Source organism: Camelina sativa, chromosome 17 (genome assembly GCF_030686135.1).
Source record: "Camelina sativa cultivar CO46 ecotype springtype chromosome 17, ASM3068613v1".
NCBI classification, from domain to species: domain Eukaryota; kingdom Viridiplantae; phylum Streptophyta; class Magnoliopsida; order Brassicales; family Brassicaceae; genus Camelina; species Camelina sativa.
Genome location: NC_141896.1, coordinates 30,498,032 through 30,516,259, shown reverse-complemented (window position 1 = coordinate 30,516,259; position 18,228 = coordinate 30,498,032). Strand labels below are relative to the sequence as shown.

The 18,228-nt window shown below is 34.7% G+C and overlaps 3 protein-coding genes across 3 annotated transcripts; all 3 read right to left on the bottom strand.

Annotated features, from left to right (window-relative positions):
• Window positions 1–2,265: 2,265 nt before the first annotated feature.
• On the bottom strand, window positions 2,266–3,527 carry LOC104759770 (protein AIG2 A-like). The gene is made up of 5 exons (XM_010482656.3): window positions 3,219–3,527; window positions 3,065–3,137; window positions 2,852–2,944; window positions 2,697–2,780; window positions 2,266–2,595 (listed from the first exon to the last, which is right to left on the bottom strand). The coding sequence occupies exons 1-5, from the start codon at window positions 3,341–3,343 to the stop codon at window positions 2,461–2,463; spliced, it is 510 nt and encodes a 169-aa protein (XP_010480958.1). The 5' UTR covers window positions 3,344–3,527; the 3' UTR covers window positions 2,266–2,460.
• Window positions 3,528–4,024: 497 nt separating this feature from the next.
• Window positions 4,025–6,346, bottom strand: LOC104757931 (stearoyl-[acyl-carrier-protein] 9-desaturase 6, chloroplastic). The gene is made up of 3 exons (XM_010480723.3): window positions 5,951–6,346; window positions 5,479–5,772; window positions 4,025–4,724 (listed from the first exon to the last, which is right to left on the bottom strand). Exons 1-3 carry the CDS (start codon window positions 6,260–6,262, stop codon window positions 4,155–4,157), a joined length of 1,176 nt encoding a protein of 391 aa, XP_010479025.2. The 5' UTR covers window positions 6,263–6,346; the 3' UTR covers window positions 4,025–4,154.
• A 5,480-nt stretch (window positions 6,347–11,826) lies between these two features.
• Window positions 11,827–12,364, bottom strand: LOC104757930 (protein TRACHEARY ELEMENT DIFFERENTIATION-RELATED 6). Its single transcript, XM_010480722.2, has one exon. The coding sequence runs from the start codon at window positions 12,289–12,291 to the stop codon at window positions 11,941–11,943; it is 351 nt and encodes a 116-aa protein (XP_010479024.1). The 5' UTR covers window positions 12,292–12,364; the 3' UTR covers window positions 11,827–11,940.
• Between the last annotated feature and the right edge of the window lie 5,864 nt (window positions 12,365–18,228).

The following is an 18,228-nucleotide window of genomic DNA, read 5'->3' as shown; positions in this document are numbered from 1 at the left end:
TCATGGAGCTGCAATGAAACAGTGTTTACGATATCCAAAGGGGACGACTACTCTAGGCTTGGTGTTTAAACGATCAGCTCCTAGAGTTCCGAGAATTGTAGGCTTTAGTGATAGCAGCTACAATGTTGATCCTGACGATGGGAAAAGCACAATAGGATATGTGTTCTACCTTGGCGACAGTCCGATATCTTGGTGTTCACAAAAGCAGGAGACCGTTGCCTTTTCCTCTTGTGAAGCAGAGTTCATGGCGGGTACCAAAGCTGCACGACAAGCGATCTGGCTTCAAGACTTGCTTGGAGAAATTATGGGATCACCAAGTGAAAAGATTGTCATTAAGATTGACAATAGGTCGGCTATTGCTCTCACTAAAAATCTTGTATTTCATGGCCGGAGTAAGCATATACACACTAGGTATCATTTTATAAGGGAATGTGTAGAGAGTGGTTTTATAGAAGTGGAGCATGTTCCTGGCAGTGAGCAAAAGGCAGACATACTCACTAAGGCTCTTGGGAGAAACAAGTTCAAAGAGATGAGGGAGCTTGTTGGAGTTCATGATTTGGGGAAGTTTGATTTCAAGCTTAAGGAGGACACTGTTGGATAAGCTTGAAATGGCTTGAGTCATAAGTTAACCAAGTTATGGTTTAATAAAGAGATAAGGACTAATAATATCTTTAGGAGTTATCTGAAGATATAAATATATGTCTAGGAGTTATCTAGTTATATTCCTAATGTGTTTAGGTTTTAGTCAAAGAGTTCTCTGTATAAGGATATGCAGAGTTGTTGCATAACTTAAGAGATTGAGAGCTTAGGAGCTTTAGTTTTTGAGTCAGTTTTCTAAAGCAATAAAGAGAGATATTCTTTACCTGAGTTTCTTGATCTTATTTTGAATTCTAGAACCGGAAGTTACATGACGGTATCCTGGAGCTATGTGGAGTACCACCGGAAAAGTTCGGAACCATCTGTTCGAGTATCATCGACAGGTTATGATGTGAGCCAAAATAGGGTGAGTCGATAGCTGGTCTAAAGGACCTCTCTAACTAACTCGGATAGGATGGAGATGAATGATGGATCGAAGTTCGCCACACAAAGTTGTGGAATGACTTTGTGATAAGAACACAAATCAATATCTAAGTGAATCACACATAAAGATAAAGATTCAACTTGTTTTCTAAAGGAATCACACACAATAGAAAAGACAAATTAAAAAAAAGCCTAAGCTTTCAAAGTGAGAAAACTCTCTCTTTATTTTTCCAAAAATCTATATATTTACAAGGAAGGGAAACATGAGCTTATATAGGCTCAATTTACAAATCAATAACATAAATACAAAATAAATCAAATTAATTACAGAAATAAATTAAGAATAAATTTGAGAGATTTTATCAATCATCATTGATGGAGATTGGTTCTTTGTATCTAGACACTTTCTTGATTGTCTTCTAGAAACTTCTTCATAATTTGATCCTGATTTTCCTTGAACCAATTCTTGATGAGTTATGGATATTTGTAGGATTGCATCAGGTTAGCCAAGCTGTCAAATGAAGAAAGAAATTGGTGGAAGAGAAGGGTTTGTCTTCAAGGACAGCAGAGAAAGAAGACCACCTATAGAACTGTTGTTGAAACTCAAACAAGAAGGGAGCGAGCTGTTAACTAAACGAATCATCAAAAGAAGCAAGACTTGAGCATTCTGTTTGAAGCACTTGAAAGATCGAATTGCATCAACAGAATAGTCTTTTACACAAGTGTTGGTTAGTGTCATCGTGGCAAATAAGGTAGCTGAAGCTGCAGAATTGGTAAGTCAGCTTTGGGGTGCTAGGATAAAAGCTTGTGAGCAGAAGACCGTCAAAGCTTATCAAGCGGGCCATGGAATCTGGAATTCCTTGGATGGTGATTGTGGACAAAGAAGAATTCAAAGGCGGTGTTGTAAGATAGACAATTGTTAAAGCGAGCGAAGAGGAGGAGATAACAGGAGTTCCCAGAGATTGTTTCGTAGACCGATTGATGAAGCTTCTTAGCACTAGAGAGCCATATCGTTTGATCATTATGTATAGGAGAAATAAAAACAAGAAGAACACTGATTCAACCATTTCTAGTTTTGATATTTGAACGGAGTCACTGGTTTAAGTGGGGTACGGCCAAGCTTCAATGGAAATTCGGTTACCGACTCGGACTTGGCAGAAATCACAGTCTCCGGTTAATTACCAATGCCGTTCAAAGAACCATGATTCAGATCAGATTTGTCTGATTGATGAGACGATCCTAATAAAGACCAAACACAAAAAGCTTTTAACTCAAAATGATGAAACAACACTCGCATACAACTCAATGTTCACAAACAAAAATATAAGATACAACATCTTCTTTGTGCTTCTAACGCACAAAGCCTCTTATTAAAATTTGTAATGAGACTGATTTATTTGCAGTAAATGAAAGTGATCAATACATATAAGATAAGATTCTTCAAGCCGGGGTGGGAGGATCTGCGAGTACAAACTTCTCAAACTCTTCCCTACTTCTCCCATCCGGATTCTTCTTCCATTCCATAAACTTCTTCGACGCCTCTACGAATTTCTCCATATGAAGCCGCTTCCATTCCTACCAAACAAACCAACACAATATTTCACCAAAACCATTAAACAACAAAGCCTTAAAACATCTCATTAAAATTTTGATGAAGCAACAACTTGTGAATCAACCTGAAAATCCCATCCTCCATACATATCAGGATCATCCTTGTTTGCCCATACATATGTTTCCACATTCACGTTCTCGCAAGTGTCCTGAAAGGTTAAATCTATAAGCAATCTCAAGATCATCAAAGGAACACAATTATTACCAGTAGAAAACTTACAGTCAAGACAACTTGAACAGTCTTCCTCACATAATCAGTTCCTTCAATCATATCTAAATTCTCTAACTGAGCATCTGTTAATCCAGTTAGTATCTGCACCATCCAATTTCTTCAGATTTTGTGATTCAAAACCCTAATTTTTTTTATTTCTTCCAATTCTTGTAAAAGAAGGTAAACAAAAAAAAAAAAAAAAAAAAAAAAAAAAAAAAAAACCTTGCCGTTGATTACTCCACTCTCACAAGGAGATATACATGGATGCAAACGACCCTTGAGTCTATACAAGTGACTGTCAAAAACAAAACCCATAAAATCAGATTTTAACCAATCTTGAAGAAATCGAAGATTGGAATCGGAGAAGGTGACGTACTAGCCGTGGAGTTGAGCGGAGACGATGATCGGAGTGCACTCGAGGATAAAACCTACGACGGCTGGTTCTTGGAAACTGCCGTAGACGAAGACGTTGTGCGACGGAGATTGGTCAGAGCTAGTCATCTTTTATGATTTCCACTGTGAGATGGAGTTTGAAACAAAGGAAGTTGATAGATGAATGAGTTTACTTAGGTAGAGTGTCGTTTTTTATATTTCTTGGTATTTTATACAAATAAGGAATTTTGGCAAAAGTAACCAAGAAAAAAACCAAAATTAAATATCTAACTAGCTCTAACCATATGACTATGATATTCTCTATATAAACTATAATATATATCATTATATCCTTCACCACCACCAACAGCGACATGCTGGTTAGTTAGCGTCATGGTGGCAACTGGCAAATAAGGTAGCTGAAGCTGCAGAATTGATAACTAATTCAGCTTTGGGATGCTAAGATAAAAGCAGAGTTCCTTGTGAGAGCAAAGTACACTAATGACTTCATTTGATTCCTAACGTATTCGACCTTTTTACACTAGACTCCAAAAATATTTCTAATTTTATAATTAATGTTAGAAATTTAATTTTTTTTTTCTTTGGTTATATGGATAGTAGTCTAGTAGATAATTAATTGTAATGTTTGGATGCATAGATAAAGGTAATAACATTTTTTTGTAATTCTTTAAAAAATGATATATTTTTTCAAATTCATATTTCAAAAGTTCTAGTATAGATTTCCATTTAATTTGTGACAAAAAAAAAATTCATTTAATTAATTTCGGATGGATCAAATCAGTCTAGCCGGATTGAACATTTCTTTCGAACCATTCGAATTGTAAGTCAAAAACACGTTACAGAAGTAGAAACTTGACTAAAGAAAATAAAAGATATGCTTACAAAAAAAGAAAAAAGAAAAAATTATATTTTCAAGAGGTTACACAATAATCTTCTTGTCGAAGATCCAACTAAAGCTAACCTCATGGGTCTTCTTAAGCTTCTTAGCTCTCTCATCTGCACGCTCTTGGAGCCGTCTGATCCTCTGAGCTAAACCACACACAAACTCCTGTGCACGTTGACCCTCAGCCGTCAATCCTTCTAGCTTCTCCAGTCTCCACCGTCCAACCAAAAACTCCAAGATATCCGCGTAATCATCCGCCGTGTAAACCCCTAGCCGTTGAGCCACGGCGGAGAAATGTTCGAAGAGCATCGGGTCTCGACCATCTGTCATTAGATGAGCCGGCATTGTGATCTTCTTCCGCATCATGTCGGCGATGGCAGAGACTGCACCGTTTGGGTCGATCTCGAGGAGCTTCTCAACGATGCTCGCGTAGGCTCTCTCGTGGCGCTTCTCGTCCGCTGCAATGGTTCCGCAGATTCGAGCGAGGACAGGATCTCCGGCAGCCTTAGCCAGCCGTGCGGTGTTGCCGTGAGAAACGAAGGTGGCTCGCTCTTGGAACGACGTGTACACGAAACCAAGGTACGGGTTGTTCTCTGTTCCTGGATCCTATAAAATTGCAAATATTGTAAGTTATGGATGGTATAAACTATAAACCTAATCCAAACTAACCAAACCTAATCCAAACCAACCAAATGAAAGTATTTATATCGATAAATGTTTATGATAAATTCGTTCTATTATTCAAAAAAGAAAATCCAAACGAAACTGACCAAAAGCAATCAGAATTTACTAAAATTTGATATATAGTCATTTCACATAAATATAATTGTAGAAACATCTATTTCTCATTGCTATATAAAAAAATATTTATAATAGAGTTGGGTTACAAAAAAACTACGCCAAAATCGAGTTCAGACCAAAAACCTAAAATTAAACCAAATGTCAAATAGTTTTGGTTTTAATCTTTTACAGTTTTACTTCAGTCTCTCTATAAATATGTATATATATATATATATATATATATATATATATTTTTTTTCACAGCATTTTATTTTATTTTGTTTTGTTTTAAAAAAGTTAACACAAACAAAGAAAAATTATTTAAACCTACACCCAAAAAAAAAAATACAAACTGGAATTTTTATTTATTTCAGTTTTGATAAAACCAAAATTAAACAGGAAAAAAGAAAAAAAAAAAAAAAGGAACAAAACGAAATTCAAAACATACGCATGCATGGTTACAACTCTTTAAGAAAAATGATTTAATAAACCAGATAACTACAATTTGATTAATCAAACTCTGAATAGTAAGCGTTTTTTTTTTCATTATATGGATATAGATTATAGAAAAAGAACTGACCATGCCTGAGCCGATGAGATACTGCACGGTGCGTTCGACCATAAGCATATCAACCCGACCGGATAAATACAAGTAAGTCCGCAACAAATCACCATGACGGTTCTCCTCAGCCGTCCACGCACGTGTCCACCTTGCCCACGCGCTACTACTCGCACCAGTCTCGTCTCTAACGCCATCAAGCGTGTTGATCATCGTCTGGTAAGTCGGCAACGCGTCCTCCGTTATCATATCTCCGACCAACACCACGAAGTACTCGTCCGGCAATGACGCTGTTCTTTGCCTCAGTTCACGCACCTATTATATATATATATAAACATTTTTAACATTAATTGGTTAAGGTTTGGTTAAATGTGAATATATGTATTCAGGTTTATACATTTCTTGATTTTTAGTTGGTTTCCATGAATAAACGATGTAATTTTACTTCTTCAATAACAAGAAAATGACAAGTTTCATGATGTATATAACGTACCTGATCGGTGAACTCGGAGAAGGGTAAGGCCGGGTCGGGTAAGAAAGAAGCGGGTTGCCAACATTGGTCAACGGGTTTGAGAAGAGGCAAGATTTGATCAGTGGCCCATCCGTCTAAAGATTTGAATATCTCCACTTTCTCCGGTGCCATAGAGTGGATTTTGTTTTCGTGTTTTAGAGCCGGCCTCACCGGGGTTGCCACGGCGGAGATCTTGACCGGCCGGTGGGAGCGAGAGGCGAGAAAGGTGGACGGAGAAGGCACTAGTGCAGCCCATTGGGAGGTGTTGGAGAGAAGAGACTTGTGGGTATGCATTTTGTATGGTAAAGGAGACAAGACTTCTAAACTTTGGTTGGAGGTATTTTTGTTTGCGAGTGATGACGACTACTGTGGAGTTGTGGTGGACTAAATAGTCAAAGAGTGCTGAGGGTATAGTAGTAATTGGTGGTTGGCAGGTATTTTTGTTAGACAAACCGTGGGGTGAAACAAGGGGTGCTCATGCTAACTGGTTTGAGTTTCTATGGGTTTTGTTTATATTTTTCTAATTTTGTCCCATTTAAGTCTTAACTGAGAGTAACTTCTTTTTTTTCTTCAATTTTTTTCTTAAAATCGTTTAAACTTCAATTTTTAGGTAATACTAGGATTTTTCTTTTTTTTATTACTATTTTGTTGTGTTTTTTATGTTGTTTGTAATTTTTTCTTAATTTGTTTGGAACTTGTTGGTATGTGGACTATTTTTAATAATTAATTATAGTTTAAAATAAATAAAATTGAGCATTTAAAATTCTTGTAATAATTAGTATTCTGATTTTGCTCAAATTTTATTGTATACTTTATACATTTTAATATTTATAAGGTAACCACTTGAATGACATTCTCTTAGCAAAAACACAAGATCATGAAATTTATTTCTTTTGTCTTTTTTAGTAAAAATTTATTTTACTTTTAAGAAAATAACAAAAGTTTTATTTTATTATTCTAAAGAATGTTTTAAGTCTGACACATCAAGAAAACCAAAATATCATGCAATCAACTAAGTTCCGTCACAAATTACTTATTTTTATTTTTATTTTTGGTTTAGTTAATAGTTAATAATATTGTAAATAACTGAATTAATACATATTTATCATTATAAAGATTTAAATAAATTCTTAGCTAATTTATTTTTAATTCTTCTCGGAACATCGTGTCATCGTCGGAACCTCAGTAAAAGATACGCAAAAGAGAAACAATTTCGACTTGAAATTCATCCTTTTTTTCTTAGACTTTTCATAGGCCTTTATTGGTTTGTAAGCTTTGGGTAATAATTAATTTAAGGAAAATGCCACATGTAGTAAGACCCTACCTGGGCAAGAGCGATGATAACATATAAGACTACTATGAAGCTTAAGAAGCATAAACAATCTATTTACAGGGTAAAATAAATCTTGATTATATAGTGACCCACTGGAGACAACAACGGTGTAAATCTGTGAACAACGGTGTAAATTATATTTGGAATGAATGAATCATTCAAAGTTCATATATAATTTATAACATGACTTTGATGCTTGCATCGATTGTCTATCTCTTAAGCTGAATTGATCAAAGTCAAGGTGGGTTCGATTCAAACTTCTCTAAGCACATCTCAGAAAATGTATACAAGCAAACTTTGATGAAAATAAAGATGTTTTTAACAAACCTTTAGTTTGATATACAAGTTCCCAGGTTGACTTGTTCTTGATCTTACATGGCCGGCATCTGGAATTGGGATTGTAGCATCAGACTCCACCCCTATGGTCAAGTACAGAGACAAGAAAGCAAATTAGAGATTGACAGAATTATGCCATCGAAAACCAAATTATCATTATCTAGTTCTGCAAAATCATGTATTATACTCGGGAAATCACAATTCTAAATTCTTTGTTTAGTATTTGCCGCAAATATCAGGAGACAAAAGAAAATTAACCGGGAAATGCACATTGCCAACCATAATAAAAGGACAAGACAGCCATACAATAAATGTGACCAATATCATTTTAATCACAAATCCTCAGAGAAAGGAACGTAAACAGTGTGAATGAAATTTTGCAACCCATTTCATAGCAGAACTGATATGTTTTAGAATCAAAAACCATGTCAAAAACATTGCCAACCCCTAGGGATCACAAGTTCAACTGTCTTGGTAGCTTCCACAACATCGGATCCTCTACAAGACATGCAATACTCCTGTAGAGTAGACAATAGATATACTTGTAACCAGTGACGAAGAGATAATTACTGAAACATCAATAAAAGAGCTTATTTCTTAGACCTTAACAATGACATTCAAACATAAACAAGATTGAGGATGCATATGAGCTAAATGGATCTTTTTTTTTTTTTGTCAAACAAGTGAACCTTTCATTCAAATCAGATCTTCAAAAAGAGGTAAGTTCTTACAACATACACCAAAATAGATAAAGAAGAAAAGGGATAAGGGCTCCATAAGTTCTTCAAGAGAATTTGTTGGATCCAGGGTGGATTCGACCATGAAGACAAGCTTCGCGAGATCCTTGACCACCAAATGGTCAACAGTAGCTGTAGCGACAAACGCAATCGAGCTTTGAAAAGGGGGTCTAAAGGGTTGCTTTGAGACCCAAAGCATAAGGAGTGGATCTCTTCGATAAAACGCAAAAGAATCTATGTGGTATGGGATCCGGTCAATGAGAGTGATTGGAGATCGATGCTTGACATCATCAAATGACCAGCTGAAGTGATAATCGTCATTGAACATATCTAGTTCAAGACAATGATTATCATTTTGGCTAGAACGATTCAACATACTTAGACCATAAATGTGCAGGCTTAAGAACTTATACCGCAAGTCGCTAATATCAACTAAATCCGGGGTTCTGACAAGATATATGAATAACCAGAGCAACATTGTTGATACCTTTCTCCCATGGAGTCTTCGGCCATGGAGAAGAGGAGATCAATACAACGTTTGACTTCGGCAGAGCATAGACGGTGGACCGCTGGACCTAGATTTTGTCGGTTTATTACTTTTGTTAAGGCTTATGGACTTGGGCCTTGTGATGGTAAGTGGGCCGATATGAGAAATTAGGTCCACTACGGAAAACCCTAATTTCTCAAGAGGACGCCAAGAGCAGGATTGGGTGTGGCGGCTGACCGGAGTTTGCATAGAGATTCGCGGTGGGAGGACCATCTCCGGTGAGTAGAAGAACGGCGATAAGAGGCGATGGCCGTGGTTTGATTCGAGATTGGAAATCAGGTCCACTGGGGAAAACCCTAATTTCACAACTGTTTGCCAAGTTGAGTATTGAATGTGGTGGCTGCCCGAGATTGATGGAGGGATTTGCAGTGCAGAGAGCGCCTTCGGTGCGTGAAAGGGTAGCGGGAGCCGACGGTGGCCATGGAATGGATCGAATCTAGAAACTAGGTCCACTGGGAAAAACCCTAGTTTCTCAAACAAATGCCAAGTTGAAGGGAGAGTGAGACTGCTTCCCAAGTTTTGCAGAGAAACTTCCTGAGCAAGGAGAAACTCCGGTGAGTGAGAGATCGGCGGAAGCAGGCCATGGTCTTGGTTTGGTGTGGAAGCAGAGGTTATTAAGAGTTGAAAAGGGTTATAAAAAAGGGGGAAAAGAGAAAAAGACTTGCAAGAAAGAAAACTAAAAGACTCGGATCTAGGACGAACAAGTAATAGAATGGTACGATCCCGACGCCGGCGAGCAACAGCACCGCTGGCGCCGGAGAGATTTGTTGGAGGAGTCTTCTCGATAATTATGTCTGGGAGGTTTTACTAAATGGATCTTCTGCAACATTAGACTCAAAGGAACATGGTAAATACAGAGCAATAATGTATACTGCCACATAGAAATGATGAAATCGGAATCTTAATTCAACTTTAACGGGTTTCATAGGAAAGTAAATGCTTAAGAGAAGATGTAGACACCAATATTTTATATCTATCTTTATATATGGGGCGCAGGGCTAAAATACCACAAACTGACAAAAACTAATCTGGCATGCCAGTTTTTAATCTGGCAAAAACTACTGTTTTGTTATGTCTTTGGTTTTTAATATGTCAAGTGTATGTTTTGAAGTCTAAAACCATAAGAAAGTGTTGAACACGACAAGGAAAAATAGAATGGACCACAAATTGAATTGAAATCAAAACCAGTGATGCATAAAATAGAGCTGATGGGAACCTCGACGATGTCGTATTGTGACAAAGGCAGAGAATTGCTGCGGAACCTAATTCCATTGCTGCGTCGGATATATCAGTACAGATTAGTAGATGGTTACCTGATAATGTAACCTGATACACAAATCCAAAAGGTTTTAGTTCACCTAAATGAATTAGTAATAGAAACAATAAAAATCAAACAAAGAGTTGAGATTGTAGAGTGTGGTTCTTGTCAAATCATCCAAAGACATAACAAAACAGTAGTAAACACCGTTCTTACATCCACCAAGAATCTTTTAGGAAAACAGACTCAAATAAGAACCAAAAGAGACGGTGATGAGTCCTTGATGATAGACTGATAGTTAACTTATTGATATAAAGGCAGTACATCTATTTAGGACAGAACAGAAGTTTCACTAAACTTGACAAGCTCGCCTTCACAATAACCATCAAATTCAGCTTTGCGAAAATGGAACAAAAGCAACATCGAAACTCAATACACATAGCAGAGAAACTCAATAAAATTTAATAGTTTGTAACTTACATAGCTAACTCTTTTTGGACAAGCACATCTTCCACTTGAACAACCATTTGAGCTTTCTTCACAGTCTCATACATATTCTGCATATTCCCAAATATCCCTGCATAGGAAACACCACAAAAGAAAAAACAGAGCAAAGGAAGTTTTCGACATAGACGAACTTCTTGAAAATAATTGAATCCAATCTAATGTATACCTTAGATTGTCGTCCATCTTCACTGTTATTATATTTGTTTCCACCTCCGAATAGTCCATTCACACGGAGAGACTTGTAACCATTTCTTGACTTGTTCTGATTCGGCCATGTCCTAGTACTACTACTACTACCTCTCTGCGATTTCAAGCTCACATTTCCTGAAACTGAAACAGAAAAAAAACAAAATTGAATTTGCAATCCCAAAAAACACTTGTAGATATAAAATTACACTTTCAATTCTTACAAATACGAAATATAAAGTCTAATTACCAAAGATTAATCAAAATTCAGATGAATCCCCAATGCACAATAGAGTACCAAAACCTAAATCGAGAGAGAGAGATTAAAGTAGGGATTTTATAGAGAGACTAAACCATGGGAGGAAGGAAATAGCAACGATTTGGTGAAATTGGTGGTTGCAGCCATAGACGCTACTGTTTTACGAAAGAAAGAAGATGGGGTTTCTGAAATTCCTTTGTCTTTGATTTCACAATTAGAGCCTATCGAGCAAGAGAGAAAATCGAGGAAGAGAAAGACGCAAGAGAAAATTATGTGACTTGGCAAAGAAACAGTTGATCTGTATTATTTGTTATAATTTTATTGGCTAATCATTTTAACTGATATGTCAATATCAGGTTAAAAGTTGAGGTTAATGTGTTAAGCCTGGAGAGAAACACATTCTGTTTTTATAATATTGATATTTGGATTTTTAATGAAACTTATAAGCTCTAAATTTATGATCGTGATGTTACTTTTTTCAATGGAATATTTTTAGTTTTAGTATTGTGTACACGACTACACGAGAATGCCAGTTGTACGTATATAATGAGCCATTGGATCTTATAGAATGACAAATAACAAGGACGATGTATATTTTTGTACGTTACAATTGTACGCTTGCTCCTACGACATATAATAAAAGTATAAAACCATCACCAACCCAATTTTTAATATTCTTTATCGTCCGAAGAATATAAATAAAATATTTCGGATGCTTTTTATTTCACCAAACAAATGATAGACACAAACACAATTATAACATAATTACATAAACATATATTATGGCCATATTATGAATGAAGGCTCATTTACGAACGGGAAGCGACAGATGGGCCAACTGCACCGTGTTTCTTGAGATCTTTTTCATCTTTCTTGATCGCGTCTGCGAACTGGACATCATCCTCAACTGATAACACCACAGACTTTTGTCCATTAGGTCCTTCGACAATAGCTTCCTTCATCTTAAAATGCTCATCCACACGAACGGCCTCAGATCTCTCACGGTGTTTCCTAGATCTCTTCTTGATCAAGAACCAGATAACAAACGCTAGAAACGCCAAGAACATGACACAACCCAAAGAGACAAACACAACTACTACAACGGTAGTGTCGTGGTCCGGAGTTGGTGTGGGGCGGTAGACTGCGTTCGTGGAGGCCATATTGATCGTGTTTGATGTGTGAGGCTGAGTGATTTCTTGAGGTGGGTTTGGTTTGAGGAAGATGGAGATTCATGGGCTTATTTGTAGGGAGGATATAGAACAGTAGGTTGCTGCTAAGTTTCTAATGACTTGGCTCCCATCCTAAGGTTTTGTTTGCTTGTTGTTTTTGTTAAGCTAACCTAGAAAAAACAAAAATTTAAGATAGAGTAAAAGCCAAGGAAAAAAGGCTCTTAATATATCATCTGATTTTGGTTTGTCCAAATATATATATATATATATATATATATATATATATATATATATCTGATTTTGATGGTCGAATCCAAATATATGTAAGAATTTGAAGAGGTAAAATTCATTAAATAAATAACGGTTTATTTGATATGGTTGATATTATTATTTGATATGGTTGATATTATTATTTATCAAATAAACCGTTAATCCATATATCATATAATTAAATTAAATAAATAATTATTAGTATATATTATTATATTTTTTAAAAGGTTACAGTTAAAAATTACGGTTTAACTATGCTGTTAACCAACGGTTTTGAGACAGTTATAGCTAATATAGTTTAATCATAAATTTTCAATTTATGATTAAAAGTTACGGTTCTTAACCGTTCTATACAGTTACGGTTTGTTTACAGTTTAAATACGGTTTGTTTACGATTTAATTTTGGTCATGCCTAGTTACAAATAGCCATAGTATCTATCTACTATGTAGACACCAACAAAATGATTTAAATTTAAGAGGGGGGTATTGAACTAGTATTTTAAAGGATCATAGAGGATTCTTAAAATCTTTTGTTATTCAATTAAGAATTTTTAAAATTCTTATGAAATCCAATGTTATTCAACTAAGATTTATGTAAATTCATTTAAAATAATTCAGAATCTCTTGTTATTCAATCAACAATTTATAAAACCAACCTTAAATCTTCTGTTATTCAAAATATCACAACTTTTTTTTAGAATGATACTTTAAATGATTTTTTAGGAGATTTTTTTTTGTTTTTTAGTTGATAAATACCACTTTTAAAATCATATCCTTTGAGGTAGAATTTTGAAGGAATTAAAAAAAAAAAAAAAAAGAGATGATCGATTTCTGCAAACCTTCAATCAGAATATATTTTTCTGGGAAATCAACACTGCAAGAGAATGATCGATTACAGTCTTGAAGCTTTGTTCTTGAATCAAAACACAAACATCTCTGTTTGGTAAGCTAGCTGCGTTCGTCGCTTTAGGTGTGTATTCCCTCTCGCTCTCACACATTTGTTTGACAGTCAGTCTTCCAGACCATAAATAATTCTTCAATATATGAAAGTTCAAAAAATTCAGACGGAGGAGGTGAAAGAGTCAGGTACGGAGCTCAAGGCAAGGGCCTCATCTTGGAATAGGTTGCCAGGTGCTGGATAAGACTGATGGTATGTGCTTTGACTGAAATGATAGTTACTTGGTTTTGTAGTATCAGTTTCTTTTGCTATGAGAGCCTCTCTTATAGTTTTAGAAGTTACAAGTAATTTACGTTTTTATGTGCATTCGACAACATTGGATCATTTGTCACAGGTTTACTTTTATTTTCAGATGCTCATTCTGCTAGAAGTGAGAAGAGCCGAATACCACCTAGAAAGCATTATGAAAGAAATGGGGGTGCTGAGTCTAGTCAAAGAGTTCCTTCTGGCACGAGTCCTGCAGATGTGCAATCATGCGGTGATCCAGATTATGTGCAGTCGATAGCTGGAAGTACAATGTTGCAGTTTGCAGAAACGAGGAAACTATCTATTTCCACCAAATTTCATCATCTGTAAATCGAGATCATCATCTGCTTTTTTCTGTGTCTTACTATGACTGTTATTGATATTTCTACCAAATTTCATAATTTTCTGGGTTATTTTGCTAATTCATTTGTGCTCTGCATCAAAACTGATGAAAAGGCACAATTTTATGATATTTTGGTTTATTTTGGATGTTTTATATCCTGAATTGTGGTAAAACCTTAACTAACCGTTAAAATCACGATCCCACCGTTGAATATTTAGGTTGTCGTACCGTGAAGCTCCCCACCAAATCTCAGCTCGATCAGGTAAGTTTTGGACCACCAAACGCTGTTCCAAGGAGATAACCTCGAATCTGATTTCTAGGGCTGCAGGTTCGTACTGTTTCAGATATTTCTTGCGCAGGAAGCAAACCACATAACTTCTTGAATATAACTCCGATCGGACTTCCGTCAAATGCTACGGGCTCATGGCTTGATAGTGAACGCGCTGGTGATTTTAGATTGATAAAACGATGTAAAATCCAGCGTCCGACGAGCCTCTAAAGCCGCCTCTTCAAACTGTTCTTATTTCCTTCTTAACTCTTTCTTGTTCTTCTTTTCTCCACCTTTCAGTTACTCCGGCGTTGCTCCTCCAGCACCACCGAGGCTTTCCACGGCCATGACATGGATAAACAGACCCCACCATTTTTCCCAAAAGCTCTATGACATCTACTTCTCTCCCCTCTCTACGCATCCCATTCTCTCACAAAATAAACCAAAATATCACAATTTTGAATGTGTCGTTGAAAATATTTGAGTCAAATTTTCCTTTTTTTTTGTATTGTGAAATATTTTAAAGTCATCCAAAATTTATAATAAAATCTTACAAAGTCACATTTCATTTTCTTTCTTTTTTAATATAAAAAGTTCAAAGCTTAGACGAACGAGTAAAATCTTTGTAGCTTGTGATTGGAACCGCAGTAATTAAAGCACCTAATTAGTGCCATTTCTTTCGGTTTTCGGAGCCTGTACTGCACAAGTTTGGTAAACCTTAACATCCACGTACGCCTAAAACCCAATATCGTAATTACAGTACACAATTAAAATTAAAATCTATACTAAATAAAGGAGAATTTAATTTAAAAGGACATTTTTTCAACAATTTTTCCCATTATGTTTTCTACACTAAATTTGTCATTATGCCTAAATTACCCTTTAAAAAAATGAAACTAACTTTTAAGAAATTTTAAAATTTCAATCACCTAAAAACAAATTATATAAATAAAAAAAAGGTTGTCATAAGGTGTTTTTGATGAAAATTTGGTGTTTTAACATTGAAAAAAAATTATTCTGCAACATTTAGAATACATTTTCTACTAATTGTATATATTCTGAAGATATTAGATTATAAATTCTACATACTATACATGTTCTAAATCATGTAGATTACAAATTCTTCGCACTCTACTTGTTCTGAAAACTTTAGAATAAATATATCTTCTAAAACTTTTAGAAGTCGGATTTTGTATGTGTTCTACAGAAATTAGAATATATATTCTACACATAACTCTATATTCTACAAATTTTAGAATTTGTTTTCTTCACTTTATACATATTCTACTGAAGTCAGAATATGAAATCTACATTTTATCATGTGTCCTGCGAAAATTAGAACACTAATTCTCCATAATTTAGAAACTGAATCCAAAATTTAAGAAAACAAAATATTTACGTAATCCCGAAATTATGCTAATCATATATATTCTTAAGATTACGTTCTAACATGTTTAGAAAACGTGTTCTGAAAACATTAAACATTTTTAATCGACTTTGTTAAAGGTTTTTCAACATTTTCCTACGCTTGTGGGAAAAGCTACCGGAGTCGTCGATTCTTGCCGGTGGGAGAAGTTACCGGAGTCGTCGATTCTCGCCGATGGGTTACAAAAGGGTGTCGATATCTCCTGAGAGAGAGAGAGAGAGAGTAATGTCGAGATTTTTTATTTTTGGTAGGCGAGTAATGTCGAGATTTTGTAAAAAAAAATGAGGAAATGGATTAAAAAAAGAAGTATTCTTTTGATTAAATTTAGGAAGTATAGAAAAAAGAAGATATACAGAAAAAGAAAATTTTGGTTTTTTCTAGAATTAAGGGTTTAATTGAGTTATTAAGAGTATAATCTAGGTTGCATGGAAACGGAAACGGATACGCGGAAACAAAACGTTTCGGAAACGGGAAACGAGTTTTTTCAAAAATTAAGTAATGGAAATGTGTAGGAAACGTATATATATGTATAGCTATATATATATATGTATATATATATATATAGAGATATAATGAATCCTCAAACATAAAAACCATATTAAAAAAATCTGAAACAACACAAATTCAAAACAGAAATATTAAATAGTTTAATTAAAAATAAAACTGTAAAAAAATAAACATTCAGAGTCAATTTTTTTGACCAGCATCACCATATATTTAGGGATTTTAACTTTTAAGCTACTAATTATATTATATTTTTATCATTATATGTATCATGAATTCTTATATTTTCAATTTATTTATTTATTAAATTTAGAAATTATAAAAAAGAGTTTCCGTCGCGTTTCCAAAACGGAAACAGAGTTTCCATCGTGTTTCCAAACAGAGATTTTTAGAAATCTTGTTTCTGTGACTTGTTTCCGAGTTTCCACGAGTTTCTGTTTCCGAAACGTTTCGGAAACGGGAAACGCACTTCAAAAAGAGTTTCCATGCAACATAGGGTATAATTGAGTTTTTTCTGTATTCTAAAACCTACTCTACGAAACTTAAAAAAAAAGCATAATGGCACAAATTGAAGAAAAAATATCCTTTTAAATCAATTTCCCCTTAAATAAAAGTACTCCTAAAGCTATCCACTTAGGATTTTAAACATCCAATAAAAAATAGTCACTTCATTAGTTAACATATTTATAATTTACAAAATTTTCTATATTATTAATATTTAATAGGAATTAGCCACTTCATTATTTAACATTTTATAATTTACAAAAATTTCTCTATTATTAACATTCAATAGAGATTAGTATCACTTCATTATTTAACAATTTTATAATTTCCATAATTTTATATATTAGATTTTTTAAACGACCAATCGGGATCATACATCTCAATATTTAATATTTTTCATTTTTGAAATTATTAAAAATTTCTATATTAAAATATTTGTAAATAAGTATATGTATAACATCTCACATCGGCTAGAAAATTTTAAACACTAGCTGAGAACCATTATATATAAGACTAATATGCTTCCAACTATGAATGAGCAGGAAGCTTGATTTATCAAGCGTCCAAATTTAAAAGTTTATTTAGGTTAATCCTGTTTTTTATTTGAGCAATATATATATATATATTTTTAAGTTTATCTATATAACTTTATAATTAGTATAGATTTTAGCAAATTAAAACTTCTAAAAAGTTTTATAATATTATAATATTTTAAAAAGTTTTAAAATCTATACTAATAAAAAGTAGGAGCTATAAGCTCCTAAGGCTGTCCACCTAGGATTTAAAACAACCAATAGTGATAAGACATGTCACTAATTAACATTTTCTAAAATCTCCAGAATTTTATATATTAAAAATTATTTTAAACAACCTATCATGATCTGACATGTCATTCATTAATATTTTTTAAATTTCCAGAATTTTTTAAGGCTGTCCACCTAGGATTTAAAATAACCAATAGTGATAAGACATGTCACTAATTAACATTTTCTAAAATCTTGTAACACCCGCAAACCATTTTGGTATTTTGGTAAGGGTGTCGATCGACACCTTCTAGTGAGGCATCGATCGACACCAGTTATGGCCGGTTTGGTCGGTTCAATTTTAACTGTCCGGTTTGCGTGGTTTGTTTAGGGAATCCCTAAATCGAGTTTTAAAGGAAGAAAACGACCTAGGGTCGTGTTGTTTTGTCTTATTCGCCGTTTTTGAGAGAAAACACAAAGAGAGAGTGTTCTTGAGCTTTTGGGAAGAGATTGAGAGATTCCTTGCTGTTCTTGGGAGATCTAGGGCTGGGAAGGTGTTAGAAGCTTGCTAGGAGTGAGGGAATTCGTCCTTGTTGGTCAGAATCTTCTTGAAAGAGGTGAGTGCATGACCATGGCTTATCTAAGCTAAGATCTCTAGATTCTATG